The sequence below is a fragment of the Hippoglossus hippoglossus genome, chromosome 8 (assembly GCF_009819705.1).
Source record: "Hippoglossus hippoglossus isolate fHipHip1 chromosome 8, fHipHip1.pri, whole genome shotgun sequence".
NCBI lineage: Eukaryota > Metazoa > Chordata > Actinopteri > Pleuronectiformes > Pleuronectidae > Hippoglossus > Hippoglossus hippoglossus.
This window is the reverse complement of record NC_047158.1, coordinates 19794345-19819015: the sequence shown is the minus strand read 5'-3', so window position 1 is coordinate 19819015 and position 24671 is coordinate 19794345. Positions and strand designations below refer to the sequence as shown.

At 43.0% G+C, this 24671-nt stretch overlaps 3 protein-coding genes across 3 annotated transcripts; all 3 read right to left on the bottom strand.

Annotated features, from left to right (window-relative positions):
- Window positions 1-3: 3 nt before the first annotated feature.
- On the bottom strand, window positions 4-23196 carry LOC117766231 (aconitate hydratase, mitochondrial-like). The gene is made up of 19 exons (XM_034593084.1): window positions 23130-23196; window positions 20589-20731; window positions 19826-20084; window positions 19484-19576; window positions 19032-19190; window positions 18786-18936; window positions 18513-18617; window positions 18332-18423; window positions 18083-18188; window positions 17573-17730; window positions 17391-17464; window positions 17033-17144; window positions 16670-16852; window positions 16475-16570; window positions 16114-16305; window positions 15745-15877; window positions 15183-15304; window positions 13937-15053; window positions 4-14 (listed from the first exon to the last, which is right to left on the bottom strand). The coding sequence occupies exons 1-18, from the start codon at window positions 23163-23165 to the stop codon at window positions 14922-14924; spliced, it is 2346 nt and encodes a 781-aa protein (XP_034448975.1). The 5' UTR covers window positions 23166-23196; the 3' UTR covers window positions 4-14; window positions 13937-14921.
- On the bottom strand, window positions 1080-6758 carry csdc2b (cold shock domain containing C2, RNA binding b). The gene is made up of 4 exons (XM_034593183.1): window positions 6548-6758; window positions 4779-5156; window positions 3624-3746; window positions 1080-2667 (listed from the first exon to the last, which is right to left on the bottom strand). The coding sequence occupies exons 2-4, from the start codon at window positions 4958-4960 to the stop codon at window positions 2505-2507; spliced, it is 468 nt and encodes a 155-aa protein (XP_034449074.1). The 5' UTR covers window positions 4961-5156; window positions 6548-6758; the 3' UTR covers window positions 1080-2504.
- polr3h (polymerase (RNA) III (DNA directed) polypeptide H) lies at window positions 8155-10881 on the bottom strand. The gene is made up of 6 exons (XM_034593177.1): window positions 10486-10881; window positions 10061-10157; window positions 9797-9883; window positions 9638-9701; window positions 9073-9298; window positions 8155-8934 (listed from the first exon to the last, which is right to left on the bottom strand). Exons 1-6 carry the CDS (start codon window positions 10594-10596, stop codon window positions 8884-8886), a joined length of 636 nt encoding a protein of 211 aa, XP_034449068.1. The 5' UTR covers window positions 10597-10881; the 3' UTR covers window positions 8155-8883.
- Window positions 23197-24671: the final 1475 nt, after the last annotated feature.

Below are 24671 nucleotides of genomic sequence, written 5' to 3'. Positions count from 1 at the left end.
GTTTGTGAAAATACCTTTTTTATTGTTTTTAAAACTGCCAGTTTAATTTTACCATAACAAGTTAATCGTCTGTTTTTCTGTTCTGTGTCAGAAAGGTAATTTCTGTTGTGAATAGGAGGCTTTTGATGAGTCGCCTGTAAACACTCCATCATCATGTAAACACACAGAATTCACTTCTAACATGTCACTGATGCAAACTCTTAAGATCCATCACGTTGTTTTTCAGTCATTTAAGGATTTAAAAAGTATTTCAATTGAGTGTAATAAATCTTTTTTGATAACATTTCACTGACTTCAGTTCTTCAGCGTCTTTATAAAACCAGTTAAACCAAACTTTACAGCAGGCTGCAGAGTCTCCTCCCCACCTCACCACTGGAGGGCACCAGACATGTTGACGTCCTGTCCACACAGGGTCTTGAAATACATTTTAATTTTGGACTAACAGAAGCTGGAGCTAATCCCAGCTGACAGGGGGCGGGAGGCGAGGTGCATCCTGGACAAGTCGCCGGCGTATCGCAGGGTCAACACACAGAGACAAACATTTCAATTTAATTAAAAGGTTTTAAGTATGATTTTATAATTAAGGCATGAATGTTAGAATTATGGACCAAAAACAACTAATATCTGTTCAGCCTCGGGTCTGAGTGAAGGTTTGTGCCTCACATGATGAAAAGTTCTCCAGCGGCTCTGAGATGCAACGTTCAACAAGAAGAAGACGGTCGTACGGACTGGATTTGAAGACTTTGAAGGGATTTAATAAAAAGCTATTAAGATTATTTTGAATCCTGTGATTTTGACGCCGGCGCAGAGTCAAAAAGAGACATTACATCATGATCGCTGGGCTGATGACATCACTGTGACATCATTATGGACAACATTTAAAGACTTTGCAGGAGTAAAGGTAATAAGTTGTGATGTGCGTCCCTGAGTCTGAATGAATGTTTGAATTTGCAAAGTAAAGATATTATTGTCATAAAGAGACATTACATCATGCATCGTTGGGCTGATGACGTCACTGTGACCTCATCACAGGACCCATCACACCTGACAACCTGAAGAAAGACAGCGTCAACGAAACCTGTGGATCTGAAAATGCTTTAATGTTCTTTCAAGGCTCAGCAGAAGACGTCATGGGGACCACCACCCCCCCCCCCCCACTGTGGCTCGCCCACTGAACAAAGTGCTCTCTGATGGGACAAATCAACCGAGGTTCATGTCAAACTGATTCACCAACAGAGAAGATGAGATGAGACGAGGCTCTATGGGACAGACGGGACAGAAATGATGTGAAGTTTACAACCTGACTGACAAACAACATTTTCTGAGACAGTGACTCTATCGACAGCAGATGTGAAGTCGTGTAGCTCATCGTCCCCACGACTCACACACAGATTCAACTTCTTTCCAACAGTAGAAAAAGAGATTCAGGAATAGTTTTGTTTTTTCGTGGCTCCAGATTCTTTAAAAACAGTTCACAGGTCAAATTTCTTCCGTGCAAGATTTTCACTGAAGCTCCCAAAACATAGAGCTTGTAATCTGAGGACACACAAATAAATATTTCAAATAAATAAACACAAACAAGACAATACAACCAAGGGTATGCGTTTTCTTTCCAAGGGGAACAATCTCTTTTCCATTCACAGGAGAATACTGAATATATTTTCTTCATGTTTTTGAAACCATGTTGACTTATCATATGGTTTATTCTCTTCAGGTCCTGCTCTCACTTTATGTTTTTCTGGATTCCCACTTCGAACCTTCAAAACAAAACTTCTTAATCACCCCAATGTCGTGTTTTTATCTGGTGACCTGGATCTCGACAGAAGGAAGTCACATGACTGTTCAACGTGGAGTTTAGCATTTGTATTTCTAAGCCCTTACTACGTAGGACTAGCTGTTGTTCTTCATCCACTAGCACAGGATTTGCTTCTCTACGGATCGTCACCCTGTCATTTCATCTTTCTCTTACTTCCATTATCTCTGTTGTTTTATTCAAACTTTAACATTTTCCTTCCAAAGTCTGATGTGACTTCAGTTCAGTGTTGCAATGACAAGTCATCTGCCCCTCACATGAGAACCTGGAAACTTTGGTGAAGTAAACAAAGTCATAGGGAAGGGAAGTGAAACTGAAGACAGCCTCTTGTCCGAAGTCGCTCTCCTCCCTGTTCATACACTCAGCGGTCACACCTCACCACTGTATGATTCCATCAGACATTTGACTTTGAACAGAAAGTAAAGATAAATGAAACATGTGACTCCCCCCCCCCCCCCCCCCCCCGGACGATGAATGAATGGTCAGTTTCACGTACACAGCAAAGTCCTCGGTGTCGTAAACAGACAGTTTATCAGCTCTGTCGTCACCAGCCACCACTGAATGATTGGCACTTACTAACACTGCACACTGTGCTGTGTAGGTCAAACAGAGAACAGAATGATACCAGTCCCAGGGAACCTCTACCACCCCCCCCACCCCCACCCCACCCACCAGGCCCGACACTCCGGTTCTACGAGCTGATGATCTGCCCGGACCAGGTCTCGTGTTTCGTCCCTGGGTTGAGATGTATGATCTTCACGTCCACCGCCTGCACCTTCAGGTTCTTGGGCGGGACCCGGCTCACTTTGTACGTGACCTCGTCGCCCTCGACCGGGACGTACTCGCCGTCAATGCTGGAAGAGAGAAAAATTGTGATGATGATATATGAGGAGAAATATTTTAGATTTTCATTGTGTTTTTTACTGCAGGTAAATAACTTGTGACTCAGGAGATGATGAACAGCAGCAGTAATGTTTCTTCATATGATTTATGACTAATCTCTATTTAATTTGTCCCCAAACTTCAGAATGATAAATAATCAAGACAAAAGTATATTGTTTTCTTTATTTTCTACACCGCTTATTCTCTGAGTGTCGCAGGGAGGAGATGCAGCCAATTCCAGCTCCAAATGAACCTAACTCCAATCTACATGCCTTCGGACTGTGGGAGGAAGCTGGAGAACCCATAGAAAACCTGCAGAAAGACCCTGGCCAAGCTGGGATTCGAACCAGGGACCTTCTTGCTGTGCGGTAACAGTGCTGCCCCCTTATTAAGTTGTTTAAGCTATATATCAGAAGACAAATTGCCTCGTTGCTTCATCCTTCACACACAGACTGAAGAGACTCTCAGCAAATAAACTAATTGGGAAACATCAAACTACTCTTTTAAAGGAGGAGACAATTTCCCAGAGTGCCGTTCTTCACGTGCACATATACTAGAGAAGCATAGATCAAGATGTTTGGCTCAAATATAACTGGATCATCAACTGCATATTGGGTTTGCAGATATTTTGCACATTTGCTTTTGCTGAGGCTGTAAGAACATTTGATGTATCGCCTGTGCAGAGAAGTCGCTGTGCTCTTTGTCCAGTTGCTGCAGGTGCAGCTGGGTCCTGGGAGAGTTGGGAAAAATAGCTATCCCTTCGAAAAAAGTACCTGCTGTACATAAAACAATGTTTCTGCTGAGCTCGTTCACTTCATCAGGAGGTTTTTTTTGTTGGCGTGCGCTTTCTATTTGTACCTCAGCTAATGCATGTTGTTGTGTTTCTCTGCTGGGAGATCTGCGTGGTTTTGTGTTTCCTGTCACTCACTCTGAGATGTGAACAAAGATGTCTTCGCCGCCGTGGGAGGGCCGGATGAAGCCGTGACCTTGTGACCTGGAGAAGTTCTTACACACGCCCTTAAACGCTGGACTTGAGTTGGCACGTACTGTGCTGCAGGCAGAGGGGGGGGAAGACAAACGAAGAGCTCACGTCATTAACCATCACATTACTCAACTCACTGTGACTCACGGGCACATTGTTCCAGCAGCGAATAGAAACAGGCAGAAAGATTTACGGTTACAAATCACGGTTCAGGCCCTTTTCACAGCGAGAGGAGGGTTTGTAACGGAGGTGAGAAGATGAGAACACTCATCTGCTGAGTCACAGTGTAAACAGGACAGAATTGAACCTTTCATCACTGACGAGGAAAATGAGTTGAAGGACGATAATAATTACTTTACAAACTTTTACCTCCCACCAATAAGGCTTCAGATAATCGAGTCAGATAATCGTGAAACTTGGTGGAAGGATGCGTTACGGGTCAGAGGAGATCCACCTACATGTTGGAGCAGATCCAGGATTTATTTTACTCCTTTATTTAAACTTTAGGCTGTTTCAACATTTTCTCATTAGAGTGCAAACTTCCCCCCAAAGCCAAACAGTCACGTTATGAAATCACATTTAAATTCACACACTCATAAATATCAGTTCTCTAAACATGCCTGATATTTTTCCGAGGACTGTTGGACCTTGGTGGAGGTTCGAGCTCTTCTCAGTGCCCTTCAGTATGTCACCTACAGCAATGCATTGTATTTTATGAGCTTATCATTTATGTAATATAATCTGCAAAGCAACTACAGCTGTCAGAGAGAGTTGTGACGCTCCATAAAAATAACACTTCATATGTTTATTGGCTGTAAATCAATTACTAATGATTTATATAACGATTGTAACAGAGTTTGTTTTCCAGCTGAGATTTTTCCACATCACAACCCGTTAAAACTGATCTATAAACATTAGTAAATTATGTATTAAGCATTGATTAATTAATTAGAATCCATTTCTGTGAGATACAGATAAATATAGATATTTTTTCTGTGAAATATTTCAAGATTTACACAAGGGAAAAAGTCAAATAGTTAATTATTTAAGTGCATTTCTATGTTCCAACATAAACTCAGCGATAAATAAATGAATACTTACGCTGAATAGGTGCGATTCCGTTTGGTGGGCAGTGGGCTGGGCAGGTCCCGTGGCAAAGGTGGCTCCTTCCCTTCCTCCCACACCCGGCTCCTCTCCCTCAGGAAGGGGAAGGACAGTGTGAGGGAGGCGCTGGGGGAACGCAGCGGAGTCCCAGAGGGAGATGTGACACCGGGGTCCGCCATGTCGGCTGTGTCAAAGGAGGACGAGGAGGATGGGGGGAGGATGGAGGGGATGTTGGATGCTGATGCTGCTCCTTAAGGTCACAGGCTGCTGATGGGTGCTGTCCGTCCGCTGCTGTGTCTGAGAGTCCTGGAGAAGACGGGCTCAGTGTGGGACGCAGGCTCGGTGGTTATCCAGGTCAGCGCTGTCGCTTCAAGTCTGTGGGGAGGCGGGAGACCACAGGGAGAGAACAGAGGAAGATCAGAGAGTTGTCATGTGGATTTAGATCTGATGTGGGGACAGAAAGAAAGAGAGGAGGCGCCTGCACAAAGCCTGCAAGTCAGAGAACCAAGCAAGTAAAGGGATTTACTGAGCCAGTATAATATAATATATAATATGGATGAATGGAGGGATGGATGAATGGATCTAATCCAACACTAACATGTACAATACATCCGTTTTAGTCAGGTGACCTTGCCAGTACAGTCTGTACAGTTTTCCGGGGTTAAGGGAAATAAGCACATAAAGGTGAATTGACACTGTGTGTTTGTGTGTGTATGTGTGTGTGTGTGTGTGTGTAGGTGTGTGGGTGTGTGTGTGGGCGTGTGTGTGTGTGTGTGTGTTTACGCCCACTCATCAAGGGGCAGAGATGGAGAACCACACGCGGCGTGACGTCAGAACAGCTGCAGCACGCCTCCACTGGTGCGTTCGTGACGTCAGCTCCCAATTCCCAAATGAATGGCTACAGCCTTTTATATGTTTTATACATGTTTAACATATGTTTATATATGTTGTATATATGTTTATACGTGTTTCTATGTGTTCTATCGCTACACAAGTACAGCGGAAATGATTTTATCAACAATATGATACAATAAGACACTGCAGCGGTCCTGTAGTGGTGATGATTATCTGAACAGCCCGTGCACTGTGAGGGGACAGAAACACGCTCACACGCACGCGCACAGCAGCAGCAGCAGCAGAACATCTGGATGTGCAGAAATAAAGATAAAGGAATTAGCAGGGTCATGGCTCCTCTGGCCCGGGTCGGGGACAAATCTCCTCCCCTGTCCCATGATGGTGGAACACACGACTGTCTATGAAACACACACACACACACGCACACACACGCACACACACACACACACACACACACACACACACACACACACACACACGCACACACCTGTTTCTTTAAACAACATCTGATCCATTGTTTCCATTCCACCTCTTTGTGTTCCCTCTGTTTATAACGTAGCAGACGGATGAACATGAATGATGAACATGTGCTGATAGTAGCGGTGAAGGTGTGAGTCGGTGTCGGACGTGTTGGACCATAGAAGTTGGACAAAAGCAGGTGAGAGGAGCGTGCGTGAGGAGCGTGCGTACACATCTGGTGAGGGAACATCATCTGTCCTTCAATCACACAACACATGAATACGATCTATTCGATAGCGGTTGTGGTGTCGAGCATGGAAATAACACAACGATCCCACAACAAAGCCACACACACACGTACACACGTACACACACACACACACACACACACACACACACACACACCCTGCAGCCTCCTCAACAACCGTATATTCTCATAAAACGCTACTCACTGCATTAGATGCGCTGGTTGGTGGAGGACGATCCGTGTGAGCGACACAGAGAGCGCGCGTGTGTGTGTGTGTCTGTGTGTGTGTGTGTGTGTGTGTATTAAGTCGGTGTGTGTTATATAACGATTAATGAAATAAATAAATCGCCTTCAATCCGAGCAGCGCGACGGAAAACCCTGATGTGACGGCGAGAGGAGGAAGCTGCGTCTGCGCAGCTGGCGGAGATTCCTCTGTGTGTGTGTGTGTGTGTGTGTGTGTGTGTGTCTGTCTTTGTATCGTTATGAGGGACAATATCGGTTCAATACCATCATTTTGACTTTGTGAGGACATATTTGCTGGTTCTCACAAATGCAAAGGGTTGTTCGAAGGGTGAAGACTCAGTTTTAGGTTAGAATCAGTGTTTAGGTAAATATTTGTGATGGTTAAGGTTTAGTAAAGAGTTAAAAACTATAGAGAGACAAATTGAAGGAGTGAAACATTTTTTAAAAGGGATGTTATAGAAGTACAATACTATATGTGTGTGTGAGTGTGTGTGTGTGTACTTCTCATATCTTTGTGAGGACCATGTTGAGCACAGACCAATAGGCTATTAGTTGTGATGGTTGGTGTTTTGGGTTGGGGGCTACAGGATAGATTACAGCCTAGATTATGCCAGATAGAAGGTCCTGGTTAGGTTTAGTGATAAGGTGTGAATTGTGGTTGGGTTAAGGTTATGGTTGGGGATTTATTGGTCATGGTTAAGGTTAGGGATAAGGGTTTAGTTAGGCTGTATGTAATGAATGGAAGTCAATGCAAAGTCCTAATAAGAATAGCTGTGTAAACCTGTGTGTGGGTGAAGTGATGAAGGTGAGGACGCTCCTCCCTTTTTCAAATTGCTGTTTGAGGCACTTAGTTAAGGTTAGAGTAAGAGACGAGCAAATACATTATGCCATTGAGTGTCCTCACTGAGATAGACAAGATGTGTAAGAACACACACTCCTCATTCCTCATCACGTATGTAATGTGTTGGGGGAACAGTGAGCTCAGTGTGGTGTCGTCTCTGCCTCGTGTTTGCAGGATGTTCATCACGATGTCGCTCTCTCAATGCGGCTGCTCTCTCTCTTTTTAACGTTCTCCACTGGACTCCAGCCGTTCTGTGGATTCTTCACCTCATCCTCCGTCACATACACGTGGATGAAAACCGTTTTGCAGTGCAGGAAGATGACAGAGCACACCGGGACACACCGCTCCTCTGAGCCTGCAGCAGAATTAGTTATTTATATGGTGAATGAGTTCCTCCTGTTCTCAAGCTCAGATTTCTATAGGCTGTGTCTCTGCAGGGTGTGGAGGGGGGGTGGGGTGCTGAGAGAAACTCTTTACAGTCTGACCCAGTTTCACAACCGAGACAAACATCAACTGGCCCCACAGTTGTCACATGAAACACAGCTCACTGCATCTCTGCTTGTACAACAAACAACAGTGTGCGCATGAGGCTGCAAACTGAACGTGACTGCAGAGGGCAGAGGTGTTGTGAGCGGGCGTGTCCTTCACTGCCCCTCAGACTGCAGGATTTAAAGGCTAATCCCCTTTTCATATACTTTTATAATCACACAGAACGACAGACTCTCAGGTCACATCCACTCACGCTGATGACACGTCTGCTTTACTGAGGGATGAAATAGACAAATGCTAAATATTACAAAGCTGTTAAACATGTGATGAACAAAACATGAAACCCATTTTGCATAAAAGAAACCATATTGCTGTGTTCTGTCGTCTTGATTTTGAAAATCAAACGCGTCAGACATCTGACCATCAAATCGTTTCATATCAACAAACATGTCACTGCATCATTTCTCTCATTTTTTAACTCAAACTATAACGATCTCTGTCCACACAAGCGTTTTGGCTCCTTATCAGCTTTAATCCCCGTAATAATAGCTCATCGGCTCTAAAACTCCAGAGTGTGGCGCCAGACGTGTCCGTAGCAGAGTTGACACTGAGTATTGAGCCCAATCTACTGAGCTAAGACAGTGAGATTTTGTGATCTGTGCATGTTGGTCACATTTAAGTTCATCATGTCATCATTATTAACTCACTTCCTGCTTTCTTTTGACTTCAGGGTAAAAACCTCATGTGAATTATACCAACTGAACAGTTTCACAAGTAAACGTGAAGCTCAGTATTTACTAAACAGTCTCAGTGTGACGGTCACGGTGCAGGTGCGTCTCGGCTCAGAGCACCTCCACTTCATGTCTCTTGACAGACAGAGTTCTGTGTCTCCAGCTGAACGTCCCTTGTCTCTCAGATGAGTCCATTTTTCAAACACACACCAGGTGTCCTCTCCTTCCTCTGCCGGGCTAATTGTTCCACCACGACAGGAGGCCCAGGCCCGGCTCACAGATGGTTCCCTGAATCAGCAGCACAGGGGGTCAGAAGGAGGTGAGTCAGATGAACTTTTTAGAAATACACTTTCACGCATTTATCAAAAACATGCTGCAACACTTTTAACAGGTTTAACTTGTGCTCGTTTTGAGGTGTGCTCTTACAATCAGAGTGTACGGTGCATCTTTCTTCACCACCTCTTCTGCCGGAGGTGCCTCTCCCGGTTGAGGCGGGCATTCCGGCTCTGCTGACGACGGGCCCGTCGGCGATGTGTCCACGAAGATTTCATCCGTCACACGAAAGCGGATCTCCTCTCCCTGGTCCATGTAGAGGTCATGGGCCCCCTCGTCCGTCTCGTACTCCCAAAGCCAAACCTGCTCAGCTTCATCGCTGACGCTGCAGCTAAGGAAGACTGGACACATCAGGGGCTGCAGCTACTTGAATGAAAATAAGATGTGGGGAACAAGAGCTGAAGAGGCCAGATCCTGTTTTCGTAAAAGTCTCTATAAATATGATTGTATAATATATCATTTTTAAGGTCTGGAACTTACTATGAAAAGCTCCTTGAGAAAATTTCTATTGCTTTGCCGGCTGCTTCTGTATCAGGATGATGACGACTCTAATTTAAAGTTAACATTACTGAGGGGGTGCAACAGTTCTATATAAACGTAATTAAATTAATGTGAGAGAAAGGTTCTGATGACATCACAACACTTGAGGGCAGGATACAACTTCGCCGGCTGCTGGAGTGACTCTGGTGGAATGAGGATGTCGTCGAAGAAGCCCATCGTCACTGAAACACAGAAACAGAGGAATCAAGATCTAGTTTCTCTTCGCTCGGAGATTGGATTTGAAAATACATTTATGGAGATAGTCGGAGAAAGTTACCGTGAACTCCCTCCTGACTGCAGTACTTGATCTTGCCGACCAGGATCTCATCGAGGAAAGGGTGAAAAACGACGTACCTGAAATGGACTGGCAGAAAGATGGAGGGAGGATGGGAATTAAATCGTGGGTAAGAGACAAAATCATATCGTCATAATCCTACACTCAATGTGAGAACAGCAGAAAAAAGCAGATATATGGATTTTTATCTTATTGAACAATGTGCCCGAGAACGAGATCTCAGCCCCATCATCGCCGTCGTCTTACCTTTGGTGTGTGAGGCTCCGTCTCCGGGGAAGATATAGGAATCATCCAGCTTAGTGACGTCGAACAAGCAGACGCAGAGACCGACGCTGTAGACGACCTGAGGCCACGAGAGAAGTTCACAGGCTCAGCAAAGAAGGTGAAAGTACAACGATGCCAACTTGGTCCCATTAAACTGATGAACCCATTTATTAATCCTAAAACATTCTCTGGCTTCAGCTTCTCAAACATGTGCAGCTTTGTCCCTTTACATCATTGTGACTCCGGATATGTGATGTTTTTGACACCTGCAGCCATTTGCACCTTGATGTCATGCATCTTTAAACATCAGGTCATGATTTATAGACAGAAATGGAAAAGGTGGGGCTGAGGACGAGAAGAAAAACAGCTGGTGGATACAGATGAGCTGGTGGATGTTTCAAACGCACCTTGTTGGCCAGTTTCTTGTTGAGCTCCTCGTTGATGGCCTCGTTCAGTTGTCGCTGGAAGTTCCAGGGAGGGATCCTGACGGTGTCGATCATCTCCACCAGCACGAACATGATGCAGACACACACACAGACAGACACACACAGAGACACACACACACTGCACCTGTGCTCCCACAACCTGTGTGTCTCTGTCAGTCCGACAACAACAGGACTAAACTCTCCTGTCTTCACCGCAACATTCACTCTGTTGCTTTCTCTACAAACCACAACACGGGACAAAGTGGACAAACGTCAACAGTCTCTCACTGCGCAGGAAACAACGACACAAAAACTACACCGATCTGCAGCAAACCGACGTCGCCATGTTGTCTCCATGTGATTGTTTTACGGCAGCGGGGTTTTTACGACAGGTCGCAAATCTTAAAGACACAGTACACGTTTTCTATCATGGTTGTTATTGTTGACATTTATCTTTTTTTTTGTTTCTTCTCCACAACGTGATGTTTGGTTTCTATGATTTATGTCCAACATATAAAAAAATATATATTTATTACATATTCTATGATATAAAACAGATATGAAGAGGGATATTTATTCTGATATCTTCTGTTTTCTTGAATTCATAACCTACGTTGAACTGCTTGTCATTGAAAAGACTTTTAAAAGTTTGTATTTAAAAATGTATTCTTATTATTTTACATCAACAGTCCCTCCCAGTTCTTTTATATTGCTTAAATAATTGTTATTGTCTATTATCTGTGTTTACATTTTTATCTTTGTACTATTGTTTTTTTTCCCCACGTAGAGTTATTTGAAGTATAATCATACTCAAATTCTATAAATATATACAATAATTTCAGGTGACATGTGACTGTACATGCAAAGCTGTTAAATATACCAAGATGTTTAATAAAAAATAACAGCTATTTAATAGACAGGTTCATACAGGTATGTTAATATTTCTTTGTTGAGTTACAGGTCTGAAAGTGTAAGGGAACATGGCTGAATAAACAGATGGATGAACTGGTACTGACTGAATGTAAACTGACCTGAGATCAGCTCATTAACTGAAGCCTGTTCACATCACAACACTGAGAATCACATGTTCTTCTCATCAGATGAAGAAAAACAACAGACAAAAAACGTTCACTTCAGAATTTTAATCTTTATTAATTTTCCATTTATATTATATTTTCAATCTTGCAAGCTACAAAACTGCATTCTGAACCATCTACAAAAATAAGGTTTAATGTTGAAACAGGAGTGTGTGGGGGGGGGGATCACTGCTGAACATGAGTTGATTTTAAAAACAATCAGAGAAATCGTTGCCTGACCCAACCGAGCCCACCTGAGCACAAAGTAACACAACCGACGTGTCACCACACACAACGTCTTCCTGAACAACATGATTTGATTCATCCGTTTACAGTAGAGCTGTTTAAACTGAACCATAAAACCAGTATTCAGTCTTTTGTTAGGTAACAACACCCAATACACAATCAACTGGTTATGGAGATGGTGATATTTTTGAAATGTGACATGAAAATTGGTGATTTTTCAAAAATAACTCATGGGTTACCGTAATTTCTTAACATTGTCATTAGGCATCTTTGGTAAATACGATAATACACTGATTAGGAGTGTGTATGAGCCTAGTGAGGCCATGAAATAGGTTTTGTGATGATTCTCAAAGTGTTGGGCAGTGGAGTTAATTTACAGCAAAACCTTACAAGGAGTCGTTTATGTCCTAGAAGTCCTTAAAGTTCAAAACCTTTTCACCTTCAGAAGAATGTCAAAGCCCAGCAGCGATCAACAGCTACAATCCAACGTTTGTGCTTTTCATTCAACACACAATCCACAAGTCAGCTGATCTGAGAAAACATCAAGTTAATGTTGATTCTGGTTAAAGAACACCACTCACGTGTTTATATAAACGACTACAGGAGGTCACCAACAGTTACTTGTTCTCTTTGCTAATAACAGCTCATTATCTATGTACACATCCCGTTACAAAGTGCAGCTATAGATCACAAACATAGTGATTCTGTAGTACACAGGGATTCACCTCAGGAGCTGTATCAATCCCAAATGGTTGAAATTCTACAACAAGAAGTGACAGATTCAGACTCTGATGAGTACAGATATTCTGAAACCAGTGTAGAAAAAGCCAAATACCAGGTTTGTTAGTTTCACCCAAATAAAACTGCTATTTGCTTTTTCCAGAAATCACTTTGTCTTCACCGCTCCAATACAGCAGCTGTGCTGTACGGACACTGTAAAGTACTGTTTACTTATCATGACACTGAATTATGTCTGTTTTGGGTCCCACAAGTAAAACAGCGAAGTCATCGAGGTGGGGGGGGGGGGGGGGGGGGGGGGGGGAACCAGTGTTGCCAATTACAACACTAGCAATAGGTCATACAACAATGGAGTTGGTATTTTTTTAAATGCACTGGTATCGGATCGGTTCTCGGTCCAGTATCACAAAGGGAAGAATGGAATCAGAACATCTGTACAGATGAGGATGACTAAAGCCACAGGAGAAGCAGTAATCCATAATTAATCATAGCAGCAATGACCTCAAATATCCCTAAAACCACAAAAATATATAATCTCATTATTTTCAGTGGTGCACACTACGTATGCATCATGGCAAGACTGTGGTTTAAATATGAGAATGATCATAAGTCTAAATATTTCTACTGTCTGAAAACGTGTGTATGAATAAGGAGCTTCACAAGCTGTAAGTCATTCCCATGGAGTCACACACAGCAGATGTACGCTGAAGAGGAAAACGACACAGAGCAAAGCACATCTAAAAACGACACCACGAACTCTACAAAGTGCCAGTGGACAGGCGACTGAACACTAGATTGTGCGTTAGTTTGTGTAAGAGGACCGCAGGCCTTCCCGTGCTGCGGAGGACCAAACCTCAACCTGAAACCACATTCAGCTCACAGACAGACACAGACAGACTGTCTCCTCCCACCACAGACACACGAGGCCATTTCACACTGAATCATGATGTGAGGACAAAGTGAAAAACTGGGACTTTAACACAGAGAAACCAGACGGACATAATGTAACGTCAGCATCGGAGCTGGAGGACCGACTGATCTGTGACGCTCCAGAAACATCTACCACACAAGTGTGGAGGTTTCTGTGGACACAAGGGGATTTTGTGACACAGTCGCTGCTTTTCTTGCTACTGGCACAGAGGATTCCTCGTGTCTATACACCAGCATTTACATGAAATCTTGCCTGTGCAGCTTTACTGGAAAACAAACTTGATTACAGCCTGTTAAACCGAATATCAGGTTGGGGTTTAGATTGCATGAGCCGGCCTGGTGAATCCAAAAAGAGAGGAAGCGGGAGCGAAGAGGGACAGACAGATGCAAACAAACCGATGTTAACCTAACGTGCATGGGCGCAGACACACACACACACTCACACGACAAATAACAGATGGAAAGAAAAAAATGGCAGGAAAAGTGCGAACACAAGTGCTCTGATGTGTTGTCCTAGTGTGAGAGAGACGACACAGAAATGTTCTCACACAATAGGGTGTAACATCGAGCCATAAGACAGAGAAGAGCAGCAGCCAGTGCACACAGACTCACATGTTGAATGAAGAACCCAAGATCGCAGACTGAGTGAGAGCAGGGGGGGGGGGCCTGCAGTCGTTGGGTTCGTTACAGTAAATAAAAGTGAGTTTAACAGTGTGGCTCGAATCCACAGTGACTGAGAAACACTTGTTTAAGTGCATTCGTGGGAGTTGAGGAACTCAGCTTATTGAGCTGTTGGGAACATGTTAAAGGTTTATTGGAGTCTGGACTCGAGGTGAATTTTGCAGTTGGTTTGTCACTGATCCCAAAACTTTTAAAATAAAAATCTGTGTGAATCAGGTTTGTATGATGCTCAATACGCTCATCAAATAGAGTTAATACACTATAGATGATTATCTATGTTTAAGCTTCCAACAAGCCTGTTTCTGCAGAGGTGCACTTGGAACAACTTTATAGAAATAAATTAGTGACACCCACGTGTCATGAAAGTATGAAAGTACGACCGTGGATCAGTGTATGAAATGGTCGCCTGCTGCTCGTAGGAATGATTCAGTGTTTAAGTCTGCCTGTCGCCTTCTTTCACAGTAATCTGTCTGTGCATGTATGTGCTTGTGTGTATGTCTTTGTGTGTGCGCTTTTCATTTGTACAGCGACCTTGTGTATGTGTGTGTGTGTGTGTGTGTTTGTGTGTGTGTGCGTGACTGCAGCTGTCCCCAAATCCAGCCTGGTTAACATCTACTGTTAGAACCGTCTCTCGCTCTTTGCGCAGCCCCTCTCTCGGCCTCTCTATGTTGCTCCCCTTCTTAACCCACACCAAGGCCCCTCAGTGGCCCCTACAGGCCCCGCCTTCGCCTTCGTCCTCGCCACCAACTACTGGAGCTCCTTCATCCTGTTGAGGGCAGAGCCGGCTTTGAACCACTCGATCTGCGTCTCATTGAAGGTGTGGTTCAGCGAGATGGACTCCTGGCTGCCATCGGCGTGCTTGATCACTGCTGTCAGGGGCTGGAGAGGGACACCAGAGGCAAACACATCGTGTGTCAATCATTTATCCAGTTTTTCTTTAACATAACGCTGGGGGGAGGTTGAGCTGTCCGTTGGATCAATGTTTCATTAGTGCAGAATATTGCTCACCGTGCCGGGGGATAAGGATTTCAGGCCATTGATCGTAATCTTGTCGTTGGGGAGAATTTTATCGTAGTCGTTGGGGTCGTCAAAAGTCAGAGGAAGCAGGCCCTGCTTCTTCAGGTTGGTCTCTGTGAGGGAGAAGAGAAAAATAAAGAATAACAGCAAGACACTGACTCTTTCTATCACGTAACCAGAGACGGGTTCTGCCAGGATTATATTTGATGCACAGAAAAACAAGGTCAAAGAGAATTAGGCAGTGTGTCTCTTTCAGGGTCATTGATTAGCAGCACTTCTCATGATGAATTAGCTGTTTCATTTACACAAAATCCATATTGTTGTAAATCGTTTTCCCCCCGAACAGCAAATGATTTTGAAAGCTCTATTCTGAACAGTCAAGCTCTCATCTATTTATTTACCCATAAACCTACATCCAACCTCCTATATACAAAAAATCTGGCACTTAGGTACTGTAATTATAACTTGGAGAATCTCTTAGACACGGCTGGAGATATATTTATTCTGGCGGCCTGTAAACATGCCACACTAAATACACAAATGCGTGATTTACCGTGGATTCTGGCGAAGCTCTTGACGATGATGGCGCGTCCTCCCAGGTGCCGTGGCTCCAGGGCGGCATGTTCTCGGCTGGACCCCTCGCCGTAGTTTTCGTCTCCAACCACCACCCAGTTCACTCCATTGGCCTGGTTTATTCAGTTAAACAAAGATCATGGAAGAAGTTAAACTGCTGTCAGGAGAGAACAGAGTTAACAAATAAAGGCAACAAGGTAATTCAAAGAGCATAAGACAGAAACAAATAGAAGTACTAAACTGGCCAGAGGCTTTTTTAGTTTAATAGCACAAACACAGTTTTCTATTTTAACCGCCCAGAGAATATAAAACAAAAACTTAAAAGGAACTATTCCCCAGTGGAACCCACCTTGTAGTCACGGGCCACATCTGGAACACCTCCGAACTCTCCTGTCAGCTGGTTCTTGATCTTGTTGACGGCATCGTTATCAATGTTGATGGCACCAATCAGCATATTGTTAGAGATGTTGTCCAGATGACCACGGAATTTCAGCCAGGGGCCGGCCGCACTGATGTGGTCAGTGGTGCACTTTCCCTTCACCTACAGCAGCAGAGGAAAAGACGAAGAGGAGGAGGAGGAGGAGGAGGATGCCCATGTTCGTTATAATGAAGGAACATGTATGTACGAGTGTTGAGCTTGTTTTTATATAATTTGTTGACAATAATAATGTTATTGAGTCTGTGATTGGGTTCCTCCACTTCCTGCTCACCTTGATGAGGACCCTCAAGTCCTCCATGTCTTTTCCATGCCACCTGTCAAAGGGCTCCAGAAGCTGCAGACGGTTACTGGAGGGGCTCACGTCCACCTGGAAACCAAATCAGGGAGTGAGACATATCCATTCTTCAAGGTGTAATTGCAAAGCTTGCTGAGAGTCAATACAAAAACATTAAAAAACAAGAATGACCTGGACTGAGCCGCCCTCAGCTGGAGGGTGCTGGTAGGTGTCCTGTCCTGGGTCGAAATCTCTGGACGGGAGCTCGTCCCCAGTGGGAGGTTCCAGCTTGAATTTCTCTCCGGTTGGGCTGGTCAGGTAGTCGGTCTCAGGGTTGAAGTCGAGGGTTCCAGCGAGGGCCATCGCCGTGACAATCTAAATGAATCACAGAGCAATTAGTAGTGAAATGGGTTTAGATTTGTACGAGGAAGGACAGAGGGTGTGCTTAGGTCACGGCTTTGTTAGGAATCCAATATCCTGTGTGTATGAGCTACTTTATTTATCTAATTATGTGTAACTGAGCTTGTGCTTTGCTTGATGTGAAGCCCTACTTACCTCAGGAGAGGTGACAAAAGCGTGAGTAGCCGGGTTAGCATCATTCCTGGCTGTGAAGTTCCTGTTGAAGGAAGTGACGATGGTATTCTTCTCTCCTTTTTTCACGTCCTTCCTGAAGAAAACAAAATATCGAACATATCTTTTATTTAAGATCAACGAATAAGGGAGGAGATACGGATCTAAAAGTGTTACCAAAACAAAAGGTCACCAAAGTTTTATGAAATCATCATCTGGGGAATATTTGAACAGTGTGGACGGTAGTTATCAAAATATTCTGCCCTCTGCCAAAGTGTTTCAGAACAGAGAAAGTAACGACTTTGCTGCTAAAGAGGTTAATTATTACACATGAGGTGCGTACCTGTCCCACTGTCCGATGCAGGGGCCACAAGCATTGGCCAGAACGATTCCGCCAACATCATTCAGGATCTTGGACTAGAAGAGGAACAACATGAATTGTTGAAATAACTTCCTACGTATCTCACACACAGGATGGGTCACATACGAAAATCTGTTCGTTATGTTGAGATTAACCGGACTCACGTATCCATCTCTCTCAATGGTGGCGCGGATCTGCTCAGAACCGGGTGTGACGGTGAACTGGGCCTTGCACTTCAGACCTTTATCCAGAGCCTGCTTGGCCAGAGACGCCGCTCTGCCCATGTCCTCGTAGCTTGAGTTGGTGCAGCTGCCGATCAGACCTGCAAGAGACGAGTTAAATGTTATTAACAGGAGCAGGAGGAAACTGAAGGAATGTACAGTTACGGCAGCCAGTTTGAAGAGCTCGTCTATTTGTAATAACACAAATTGAAAATAAAATAGGAGGAGAAGACAAAAGACAAGCAAGTCTGTTATTAAATAACTGGAATTATACTGCGTTCACAACTCCTTCTGGTAAATCTCGCTGAAAGCAGGAGCTGTAACGTGATCTGATCTTATCTGCTCAATAACACAGGTAGCGCTAGAACGAAGAAAGAAATATCACATTCCATTAGACAAAGCAGAAAATATGTTACAATGGTAATGAAATATGTCTGTGTCACAGATACTGACCCACTTTAACCTCCAGGGGCCAGCCGCTCTTCTTAGCTATGGCCCCGATCTCAGACACAGGGTGGGCCAGGTCAGGGGTGAATGGTCCGTTGATATGGGGCTTCAACTGTCAGAGGAGGAAGACAAGGCACAAGGATAATCTTTATTCATTTGTATATGCTGTAAATATTGTTTTCGAAATTCGGAAACGTTAAAAAGAAGAACACAGATAAGTACTTATCTGTGACTAATGTCAGGGCTTTAACTCACCTCACTCAGGTTAATCTCAATGACCTGGTCGTATTCACAGCCCTTATCTGGGACCAGGTCATCCAGGAACTGATCAGACACGGGGGCGATGTCTGAGACGGAATGGAGAAGGAGAATAAGTTGGAGTTGAGACACATTGAATAAAGAGGAAGCAAACAGAGACTGACAGTAAGTGACTGACCTCCACGGCCGGTTTTCTCCATGTATGTCCTCATGCGGTGGTTGTAGGGAAAAACAGACGTGGTGGCTCCAATCTCAGCACCCATGTTACAGATAGTCGCCATTCCTGAAAGTCAAAGTGCAGTTTAACCACAGAGTAAATTACGTATCATTTATTCAAGCAAGATATGGTAGTTTACGCTGCCATTGTTCTTCCTCTCTTTGATTTTCATGTCTCAACATAGATATGGTCTCTCACCAGCAGCTTAAGTCTTGTTATGTATCTTGTCTTTACCAGTGCAGGAGATCGAGTCCACTCCAGGACCATGATACTCCACAATGGCTCCAGTGCCGCCCTTCACAGTCAGGATTCCAGCCACCTTCAGAATGACGTCCTTCGGAGAGGTCCAGCCAGAGAGGGTTCCCGTGAGCTTCACTCCGATCACCTGAAGGAGAAAAGCACAGTCTTACACTGATGGACACAAGACGACCTAAAGATTCAAATAAATCTACATGATATCACAAGATGCCAAGAACTCACATTGGGGCACTTGAGCTCCCAGGGGATTCCAGCCATGACATCCACGGCATCAGCTCCTCCCACTCCAATACAGATGGCTCCAAGGCCACCGCCGTTGGGAGTGTGGGAGTCTGTGCCAATCAGCATCACTCCAGGATAGGCATAGTTCTCCAGGATGATCTGATGAGAGGATATTTCACAGTCAGTCACACATTTCCCCCGTGGGACTCTAAACATTCTGGACTGCTTTATAAAAGGCACATTTCTAGAAATATTAGCTTCTATAAGCACTAGACAAGATGTTACATTAACTTCTCTGCCACAGATAATCTGAGTAAGGAAGTGCATGTTGTGTCACTGCTGACAGTGTGTGATGGTGCAACTTCACTTACAGGATTTTAATAAGGGATGTAGGGTTGTAGAAAAGTCAGAAAAACCATTCATGGGGGTTGTTATAAATCAGTTTACTCAACCTGATGGATGATGCCTGAGCCTGGTTTCCAGAAGCCGACTCCATATTTGGCTGCAGAAGTTGCAAGGAAGTTGTACACCTCCTGGTTGACCTCCTGTGTTAAGAGTTATTAAAGAGATGTTATAAATTCTGTTGCGGGTATTTTCATGTAAATATAAAAGAATAAACTCAATCCTAAACCCTGTTATTCAACTAGACCTTCAGGGATGTGCTAAATCAGACAATTTGTTCAAAAAACATTATGTTATACTGAATATTCTGCAACATGCTACTTTCTAGACATTTCTCTTATTACTGTAATTGACTGTTCTGATATATTTACAATCAATATGATAGTCCTTACCTTAGCCCTCTGCAGGTCCTCAGGCCCTCCGGTCTGAGCTTCAATCAGGTGATCACAGTGGATGGTGGAGGGCACGGCCACCTTGGGCAGACCGCTGCTGATGAACTGAAGCATGGCCATCTGCGCTGTCGCATCCTGCATGGCCACGCGGTCCGGACGCAGGCGCAGGTATGTGCGTCCGCGGCCAATCTCCTGCCCCACGGGATCATCCAGGTGACCATACACGATCTTCTCCGACAGAGTGAGAGGCCTGCCGAGCCTGTTGGGGTGGATTGGTGGAACGATGTTAATATTGTGTTGGGTTTGTAGAATCAGATAAAGAATGTTTTCTGTTGATACCGTTTGTATTTAATGAGAAATGCGAACTGACACAGGACTGGAATAATGTTTCAGTGAACTACATTAAGAGATCTCACTCTCATGCATGAAATGTGTCATTTTAACCCATAAATTCTGTAACATATTATTTCTGACCAGTTGCAAAGAATCAAGGAAAACCCCGAACACCAGGAACTATGACTCATCAACACAGGAAACATATGGGGGCTGACTATTCCTTTAATAGTGAGTAAGACAAAAAGGCCTTTCCTATTCCTGGATTACAGCACGTTGTCAAAAGGGGAACAACAGGTCATCCAAAGTTAGCTGCTGGACCCTGCTGGCTGTGACAAGTCAGAGATTAACTGTGCAGCTGTCCCTGACACCATCCATTCCTCCATGTGTATGTGAATGTGAACTTTGGAAAAGGGCGACTGCTGCTGACCTCCTGCGCACAGTGTTGATGTTCTCGTGCATCTTCTCATAGTTAATGTAGGAGCCGGGCTCAAAGCGGCTCATGGCCACCTTGGCCCTGGCGCTGAAGGCTGCGGAGACATGAAACCGTCTCGCACCAGTTCCGAGGGCCAGCTAGACCGGGGGGAGAAATAATACAATTCAGACAATTAACACCATGAACTAAGTTTTATTGTAGAGTTTAGCACCAACATATACAAAATTACTATGGAGCAGAAAGAGAGGCAATTAAACTATGAAACAATGAGAACACATAACCAGCGACCAAAGCAGCTGAGGTAAGTTAAAACCTAATCTTGCACAGGAAGTGGCACCAATAGAAATATGGCCAACACAAAGACTATAGAAGAATCCACCATTTTGGTCACAAAGGGCTTGAAAGATTGGCTGGATTTCTGCAAGATTAGTACTTCCCACAAACAAACTATTTCACTAGCTGTTCTCCAACTACGCCAGTTGCCAAAAACGCTCTGTTAAATTATTAGGACTCTTACAAAGGACCTTGCTATGTAAATAACAGACAATGTGCTTCAGCAAACACAGGCAGTGGAGACAATACTGTTCAATCTATCTGCCCATTGTGCATTGTGCTGTGTAGAATCAATAATAATACACAAATATTACATCAGAATTATGTCAGAGACTCATTACTGGACGTAATATTTGATAGTTTATTTATTTTATCTGAGCCTTTTCATGCCTGGATATAACCTGTGATGCCAGTGGGTGAGGTTATGTAGAGAAGGAAGTAAGTCTTTAAAGCAAGCAGCTCTGTTCAGTTGCTTAATATCGTCCTTTAGTCACTGTGAAACTGGGTGAAGGTTTACACAGCTCATGTTGCAGGAGTTAGTCTCGTCCACTGGAGCGTCACTGACAGCCCGACAGTCCGTCTCCTACACTGTTAATAATGTATGAGCACAAGAGAAACACAAATACTGTCTGTACGCCAGTATTAGAACCATTACAACACATCAATCTAAATCTAACTATTAAAGTGCTACCTTTTTGATCCTGCTGTTAATTCAGCTTAAGTCTGTATTATAATTGTGTTAATGCATATTATTATTTTATTGTATTTATAAATTATCTGTTTTTGCCTTTTTACTGCATTTTCCATTTTGACAAATGTTATTCCTATTGTCTCTTTTCCAACCCGTGCTTGTGTTGCCATGACTGTAAAGCTCTTTGTTTCAACTTGAGCCTGTCTGAAGGTCTAGTTTGGTTATAATGTCAAGTCCAAGCACTGAACACTCATAGTATTTACCTCATATTGACCCAAATATGACATATGACAACAATATAAGTTGAGCTTAACACCCAAACTCTACTTTATAATTAAAAGAAAAGTGAGACAATGGTTTTCCTTCAGATAACTCAGATCCAGAAATTGGGCACAAGTGATGGTTTTATTGTTGACTTCAATTCTGCAATTCCAATAGTTTTAGGAGGAAACAAATAATGACTAACTTGATAATAACAAATAAACCCATTAGAGGATGTGTGCATCATTGATTTGACAGACTGTATAGAAGGAGTCAAATATACAATACTGATCAGCTGAAAAGAAAACATGTATATAAAACAATATATATATCCTATCCCGTCCTCCCTGAAGCCAAAGAAGTAATTAAGCCAAATTAAGATCTTTAATGACATTTATCCAAACAATCATTTCTTACATTAAAGATTTAAGTACATGTTATTAACATTAAGACTGTGGAACACGTTTTCCTCTAGTGCGAGAAGTTTGGTCATATTTTCCGAGTTGGCTTCAATTCAGATTCAGGATATTGGGATAAACCCTGTGAGTGTGAAGCTGGAGTAAGGATAACAATGTAATTCTGTTAGGTGAGCATTTTATACATAGATTCAATTATTTAAAAGTCATATCAGCAGATGGTAGAATGAACTAAAGATATTTGCAAAATGTCTTTAATACATAAAATACCCTGAAACTTCTTTATCTAATGGACCTGCTGCTCGAATAAAACCCTCCATCTCCTCATTTTTGTTTACATTTGTTGTGTTTAAATTGCAATGTTGATAAATATATTAAAGGTTTGTAATCATCGTTTACCATATCTTATTTCATTTTACTTCTTTAGTTAAATACAGACTCTGCTTGCTGGCCCCTCAGCTGTGAGGTGTCACGAACACAACTCTATAACCTTGTGATCACCTTGTAAACACCAGCCCGCCGAGCTGTGCTCATATCAGTGAGGAGGTTACTAACACGGACTGAATTAACCCGGGTTAGTATCAGTAACGGTGATTTAACCCGGGTCTTCCTCAGGTGGGACTTTGGCTTCGAACCAGCTGCACCGGAGTCAAACGGGGACACGGTGACCTGGCGGCTCGTCGGTTAACTCTGCTCCACGGTTACCGGCCCCGGGTCCCGCGGGACCGTGTGTGTGTGTCCGCGCCGCGCGACCGCAGATACACGTGGTCACGCGTGTATCTGCACAACTACACAGCTCAACTCTCTGCGAAAGGAGAAATAACGTTTTCTTACCCGCAGCCTAGTGACAGTCAAACAGTAAGACGCCATTTTGTTCACTGACAATGAGAGAGTGTCGCCTAACTGTGACGTCACGGAGCGAAGGAGCCCGTTATTTTCATCAGGGATATTTTTTATATCTCGTTTTTATTATAATAAATAAAAGTTTTATTTTTTTACCTCGTTTTATAATTTTTTTTCTTTTTCTTATAATACATACATGTTTTTTTACCATGTCTTACATCCATAATTATTAACTTTTTTCTGATCTTGGACTATGATAACAACAAGACTGCTTGATATACAACATGTCTACTCATAAATTCTACCATTACGGACAATAACTCCTCCATTCATTCATCATTGCTGCTCCCTTCATCTCTATCAGATATTTTCTGACTTAAATTTGATTGATTGATTGATTGATTGATTGAAATAGCTCCAGAGTCAATAACTTAGATTTGACAGCAAGTGTAGATTTAAAGGGATTGAATATTCCCAATAATAACATGTATGTTTATGTGTTGTGATTCTTAAAGTTCAAGTTATCAGCACCAGATATTTCCGACTCAGAATCCAGACCAAGAATTGGCTCCTCATCTTCCTCCATCCTGTTCTTCTACAGCATCTTTAGGACCATTTCAACCATAAGTCTGAAATGATTGCGACCAACCATACAAACACTCTGGATAAAGAAAATCAAAAGAATATTTTCAAATGCATATCAATCAGTCTGTTAAGTATATACTGTTCTATTTCGACTTTTATTTTGTTGATCTAGCTATGGTTAGCTAGCCAGAAAAGAAGCTAGCTAGCTAACAGCTAGTTAGTATTGTACATATTTCTCTTTGTCACTAGTAATGGATTTTAAAATAAAACTTACATGCATCAAATGTGCAAAAGCAGTTGTGTGAAATGTATGGCAGATGTTCCGTAGTGAATACAAACTGTATCGGTCATTTTGTTTGTTTATAAAGTAAGAATGAAAAAATGTAAATAAGGATTTGTGATGATCAAAAACAAGTTAATTGGCGAGTACCTTAATACTGAATGATGAAATTCATTCACTGCAACGATATAGAAAATACAAACTTTTGACCCATGTTGCGTATTTTGATACACAACAAAGGGTTAAAGCGATAAGGACACCATTACCCACAAGCCCCTGGTGTGTGTGCGGCTGCTGTGATTGGCTGAGCGGACGCTGCTGTGCGGGTCCTCCCCCAGCTCAGCCAATAGAAACTCTGTTGCTATCACCGCTTATATTTTTAGCAAAGTGTTCGGCACCGTCAGAAACTACAAATGTCCCTCCGCCAAAGAAACTAGAGCCTGCCAGGTATTGAACATCCGGGACGAAAACATCCGCGTGCGTGTGTTTTTTAATTTTTATTCAAGTTTCTAGAAAGAAGATGAATGTAGGAGTTATATGTTTTATTGTTTATTTGTTTTTATTTTGTTTTTTTTAAATAGTTTTTTTTATTGTTTTTTTTAATTAGTTTTTGATGGATAAAAGAAGTGATGCAGAAGATAATAACATGGCAGCACATGTTATGATTT